Here is a 6,422-nt window from a genome sequence, read left to right on the forward strand (position 1 = left end):
CGCAGCCGCGAGGATCCATCAGACGTACGCCGCCGCCGCGGGGATCCATCAGACGTCCATCACCGCGACGATCCATCAGACGTACGCCGCCGCCGCGGGGATCCATCAGACGTCCGTCACCGCGAGGATCCATCAGATGTCCGCCGCCGCCGCGGGGATCCATCAGACGTCCACCGCAGGACGTATGCCTCCGTCACGAGGACCGGACTCGGACCCGACGGGGACCGCTCTTCTCGGCGCCGTAACTATAATGGCAGAGAAGCAAACTATAAGACACAATTCGTGGACCGCAAGACCGTCCAGAGACCGGCGGAGTCCCGGTCCAACATGCCACGAAATAAACGTAAGATCGACCACACACACAACACAGGTCAGCAACAGCTTCAACACAATGAAAGCGATCAGAATAGACCTAGATCTGATGATCCAGACTTTGGACTTAAATGCCGCATTCTACACAGAGTGATTAAAACAGCGCATCACTTCACAAATGTGAGTGCAGACCAGCCGCCCCGCACAATTAACAGAGTGATTAATCAGCTATCCACGCTAATTAAACCCGCGGTACCGAATGCCGACACCCAGAGGCTAATTGAAGGAAATGCAAAAAACTGGGCCCACACCACACTGATTATACTTCAGGACCATTATGAAAACGTCATAAAGAGTGAGATAGATAAACTTTATAAACTCTCACCTCACGATTGGAGCGGCCCCTTTGAAGTAGCCTCAGCCTGGGCGAAGAGAAACCTCGGTAGCAGATTAGCACCCGACACACTGGCCGAGGCTAGAAGAGTTGTAGGGGAGACACTTCTCATCCGGCATTCGGGGGGCAGTCCTCCACCGACGACCAGAACTGCAGCGGTCCAAAACGGCACCGTGCTGCACCCAGAGCTACAGGTTCGACCCCACGGAGCTACAAATGCATCAGTGACTGACGTCACACACTCAGTCACAGCGGAGGCACATGGGGCACCAACCAACACGGTTCCTCTGACGCCCGTTACACCACCACACAGAGTGGTCCCATCCGTCCAGGAAACACAGGCCCTTATTAGACCTGCAGACAGCCTAACACAGGGGACTGACATGGTTCTGGACACTGCTGCGGTGCCCCTGTCAGACATTTGGCCCCTCTCACAACATAGTGAGAACACACAAAACATAGTTCCACCTACACCGACTCCTCAACAGCTCCATCCACAATCACAAAGACCAATAAGACTGTTTACCAGGAGGAAAGCTATTCCACGAGAGGCCCCCCCGGCCCCCCTGCTTCTCTTTCGGGCCCCCCCACACCACAATGGATGTGTGGCTTCCATAACGAGCTCCACCATGGAGCTCTCGCAGCAGGAGCTGGACCCACTAGTGGATGAGGAAGACGGAGAGCCGCCCTCTCCGATTCCAGACAGCGTGCAGTCCACCAGACCGACGACCGGCAGGCTTCGAACAGCGATGCAGACCCGACTGCATTCGACTCTAAGAGGGACGGTCATCACACCACAACCACTGATGTTACACCGACCTAAAACTCTGTTTGAACGACTGTCATTGAGGGTAACCCCAGGTGGAACATTTCCCAGAGGAAAAGGGCCGGAAGGATCTGGAGTACCAGACTGAATACAAGACATCCTAAAGGCTTGAGTGAGAGGTAGGTGCTTCAGGATGTGAGGTAGTGATGGACAGTGCACAGATCACCTTGCTGGCTTCCAGCATAGTGATCACAATCCCCTAACACCTAACCCTAGCGCTGCTGTTGTCATTGGGGATCTCAAAGCCTCTGTAGATGTATTTCATCAGCAGGTCCACTCCAGCGTGGTCCAGTGAGCCCACAGCCTTCTCTATGTCACTGCTCTTAAAACTGCTCAGCACCTTGACCACCAGCAGCTCTGCTCTCTCCTACACACACACACACACGCACACACACACACACCTTGAATTTTGGCCATCGCCATCTTGTTTTTTTGCAACCAGAACTGACACGAGAGGGTGGAGGTAAGTACAACCAAACACCGAACAAGGCGACCAAAATGTTGAGCAAATAGAACTTCATGCACTGAGAACATATTGTGAAAGGGTTAGAGATCTAAGATGAAAACGCAGGCCACTCCCAGACCGGACAACGCCATGGTGGCAGTCTGTCAATCACCGTGTTGCCCCGTCCTAAAGCATCCCCTGCTTTATGGTCTGTTTGACTCTAAATGGACCATAATGTACTAAATGAACATCATGCTGTATTGAAGAAGACTTGAAACTAGAGATTGAGACCATAAACTCATGTTTACAATGTTTACTGAGGTAATAAATCAAGAGAGAAGTAGAGTCATTTTCTCATAGACGTCTATACAACCAGAGGAGTCGCCGCCTGCTGGTCAGTAGAGAGAATGCAGGTTTAACACTTGACGCTTTGGCTTCACTTTTCAGAAGCGAGGTTGCCATCTGGGTCTGGAGCCCTAAACAAGTGAAACATTATATTAATGTTGAAACTCATATTGACCCTGCAGTAACTTCCTTCAACGCATTTTTTTTAAATTATTGTCAATGTGCCACTTTACAATCTTCCATCAATAGTCGAGCCACTGCAACCAACGATTAATACATTTCCCTCCTCACATACTGGTTCTGAGTGTTCTTCCATCGTCCACTCCCTTCATCTCATATACAGCCTTTATACATCATGCTGGAACTTCTGCTGATGCATGTTATGTGACTGGATATTTTACCATAGATGTGACAGATGCATTTCTCCACATCCCCATATTCCCCAACTTTTTATTTTATGGCTATGCCCCAAATCTCTAAACACACCCCTGCTTGTGCTATCACTTTCCATAAAATGATTCATAAATCATTTTTGGCACATTAGGATACACCCTTTCCAAACTAAAATAATCTATACATGCAGTAAAAAAAAAAACATCTGATTAATGCTTGAAATAAGTTCACGGTCTTGTACCACTGCCATATCAGGTGATCCAGGCAGAAGGTGAAGGATGTCCCCACTAAACAACACAATAGCACTTAGCACAGAACACTCTACCTTGGCAGTCTGGTTCTTGGTGTTGATTGGAGGATTCTTCAGCACGGCATGGAGAGCTGCATTCATGTTCCCCTTGCAAAACAAGTCAAGGACGACACAGTTCCACAGGGCAGATACATGTGCATTACTTTATGAGCTCCGTGGGTGAGGGGGAACTCTGTTGACCACAAGGATGGTGCTTTCATGTTAAGCTCCTTCCTATAACTTAATGCAATACATTTGTATGTATTTTCTGATATGTGTAATGACATATTTGATAATTGGAAGTATGTATTACCGTTTTCTTTATCTACTTTATGGAATTGTTAACCGTTTGTGGATGTTTGATCAAGCTGGTGTTTTGGATGAACCACACCTGCCATGTTAGAGCCTGCTTTCTGATTGGTGTGATTTTGTAGAATTATGGGTACAGCTCACATCTTTTCTAACATTTTGACCTGACGGAGATCCGAGTAGGGTCGAAACGTAGTCAATAAAGTTGAGGCATGGAGTAGTGAGCAAGCATAAAATATAAAAACACTAAAGTTGCCCATCAACTCATTTGCTGACCACGCCCTCCTGAGAACCGACACCAGGAAATGCTACTTTGACTGTTCGTCCACAGAAATGCTCTGCCAACTGCACTCGTTATGCCAAATATATCGTATATGTCACCCATGTGTCACATACGAACACGAGTGCAATTTAGACAATTGGAATTATACATCTTTAGAAAACATCACAATACACTGCGAAAGTGTAGCGTCTCCTTAACTCGTGTAGCCCTCGGCCGTTGTAACAGAACAGCTGTGCTGTGCGCCCTGAGTGTAGTTAACGTCCCCGTTGTTTGAGAAGACGTTCATTTGAAGTTAAAGGATATTGTCTGAGCAGAGTGTCTACTTCTGCGTCGTCCGGACCACCCTGGCTCTCTCCTCGGTCTTCCTCGTCTACAAACTTATTCTCGTCGTATTCATCAACGTCTACTTTTCTAAACCGGTCGGAAACTGTATTCTTAGACATCTTGGAAACGATAGTGACTGTTCAACCTCAAAACGAGCGTTTTTGACAGCAGACACTAGCAGCTGTACTACACAACTACTAGCTTCACTTCCTATTCTTCTGCGTCACAATTTCTTCTTCTTCTTCTTCTTCTAGCTAAATGGTGGGTTGCAACCATTGGTGCATCCCGCCACCTACTGTACTGGATGACTAAACTCATTAATAAGATTCTTCTTCTTCTTCTTCTTTTAAGCTTTATGGTGGATGGTATCCAGTGAATGGTGCATTCCCGCCACCTACTGTACCGGAGTGTGGACAGAGTAACCTATCCCCTTACAAAACAAAACAACAAAGGAAGTTCTATCATTTCATTGACTTAAATTATTTTACTCAATCCTGTTTCTTTCACGTATTGTAGTACATTTCCTGCCCCCAAGGTTAATGCCTCTTTTAGGTTGAGTTCCTCCACTCCCAGCTTCCTCTTCAACCTGTCTCACTCGAGTGTGAATTTCTGGCAATAACAAATGATATGGTCTACAGATTCTGGTATTTGGCCGTGCTCACATAGTCCTGCTGGGTGTTTATTTATTAGTTGCATTGTTTTGTTCAGCCTTGTGTGTCCAACCATCAGTCTGGTTAATATGTTTTCTTCTGTGGTGCTTCTTCTGGATGGCCTCCCTTTGCCAACTTCTCTCTGAACAGCATAAAGATGTCTTCCTGTTTCTCTACATCCCAACTGTGCTGCCATTCCTTAATAATATTTATTTTGATTATTGATTTAGCTTCTGCTTTGCTGAGTAAAATGTCTGTCTTGTGCTGCCTTCCTAAAGCTTGTTTTGCTAATGTATCTGCTCTTTCGTTTCCTTTTACCCGTCTGTGTGCTGGTACCCACAGAAATGAGACAAAAATACCCATATTCTTGAGTCGGAACAGTGTTTCGTATATTTCATTAATTAAATCCTGCCTGCTATGAGATGTGAATGATTGTAATGAGGATAATACTGAACTGGAATCTGAACAGACAGCGACCTTTTCGATCCGAACCTCCTCTACCCACTGCAGTGCTGTTATAATGGCCGATGTCTCAACTGTATAAACAGATGATCTGATGTTCTCCTTTTGACTTCATATTGCAAGGTTGGTATGGTGACCGCAAAACCAGTTCTACCTGTATCAGGATCTTTAGACCCATCTGTGTATGCTGGAGTAAATGAGTAATCATTTATATGCAGATGATATCCAACTCCATCTGTCATTCAAACCCAGCGAGGCCTTCACATTAACTAGGCTCCTGGACTGTGTCAATGCCATCAGAGACTGGACGGCAGAAAACTGCTTACAACTTAACGGCACTAAGACGGAGGTTCTAGTTATTGCACCGGATGAGTTTGTCCCTACGATCAGGCAGAGTATTGGTCCACTCTCCTCTGCTGCCCATTGCAACCTGCACAATCTAGGGATCTTCTTTGATCGATCCATGTCGTTTGAGCCCCATGTTAAGCAGCTGTCCAGATCATGTTTCTTCCACCTAAGAAATATCAGTAAACTGAGATCTGTAGTATCAACAGCTGAACTAGAGATGATCATACACACATTTATCTCTTCACGCATTGACTACTGTAACACACTTTTCTCATCACTCAGTGTATCTGCTCTTAACTGTTTGCAGGTAATCCAAAACGCTGCCGCCAGATTACTCACCAGGACAAATCGACGGTCTCACATCACCCCCGTACTCAGATCTCTTCACTGGCTCCCTGTAGCTTTTAGGATACACTTTAAAATTCTCACTATCATTTACAGAGCACTACACGGCCAGGCTCCTACATATGTAGCTGATCTACTTCACCCATATTCACCCGCCCGCACTCTCAGGTCAGACGCTTTAGGTCTTCTGTCTGTCCCACGCACTCGCCTTAAGACCCGTGTTCTGTGTTCTGTTCCGTGTTCTGTGTTGTGTGTCTGTTTTGTTTGTGTGTTCAGTGTTGTGTGTGTGTTCTGTGTGTTCGGTGTTGTGTGTTCTGTGCTGCGTTAGTTCCGTGTTGTGTTCTGTCCTCCTCTTGCTGTTAATGAAGTAGAACCTGATAGTGTCCTCCATATACTTCTGCAATCAAACACAACGATAGATCCGTCTCGTCCACATTGTCTGGTTCCTCCTTCACAGAACTGCAAATAGACGCAGATCGGGAAGTGAGCATGAACAGAAGGAAGAGTTTTGCGTTGGACGGCATTACTATCTATCTATTGTGAGGAAGTGAAATTCTCTGACACTCATCATCACTGAGAGGGGGAAATAACGGCAAGTAAAGTAAACAAAATGTAGCCGGATAACACCTTGTTGTATATGTTGGGATCTTCTGAAGGGTCCAGTTACTCTTCCATGTACTATTAAATGAGCTGAATG

General features: G+C 46.2%; 1 protein-coding gene across 1 annotated transcript; it reads right to left on the reverse strand.

Annotated features, from left to right (window-relative positions):
• Positions 1-1,334: 1,334 nt before the first annotated feature.
• Positions 1,335-4,039, reverse strand: LOC142934037 (actin-related protein 2/3 complex subunit 5-A-like; the record flags this gene model as incomplete). Its single annotated transcript, XM_076078394.1, has 5 exons — positions 3,900-4,039; positions 3,483-3,492; positions 3,041-3,112; positions 1,739-1,899; positions 1,335-1,479 (listed from the first exon to the last, which is right to left on the reverse strand). Coding segments are annotated over exons 1-5 (528 nt in total), but the record flags the coding sequence as incomplete, so codon positions are not given.
• Between the last annotated feature and the right edge of the window lie 2,383 nt (positions 4,040-6,422).

This window comes from Anarhichas minor, unplaced genomic scaffold (assembly GCF_050575085.1).
Source record: "Anarhichas minor isolate MPS153535 unplaced genomic scaffold, ASM5057508v1 ptg000006l, whole genome shotgun sequence".
Taxonomy (NCBI): domain Eukaryota; kingdom Metazoa; phylum Chordata; class Actinopteri; order Perciformes; family Anarhichadidae; genus Anarhichas; species Anarhichas minor.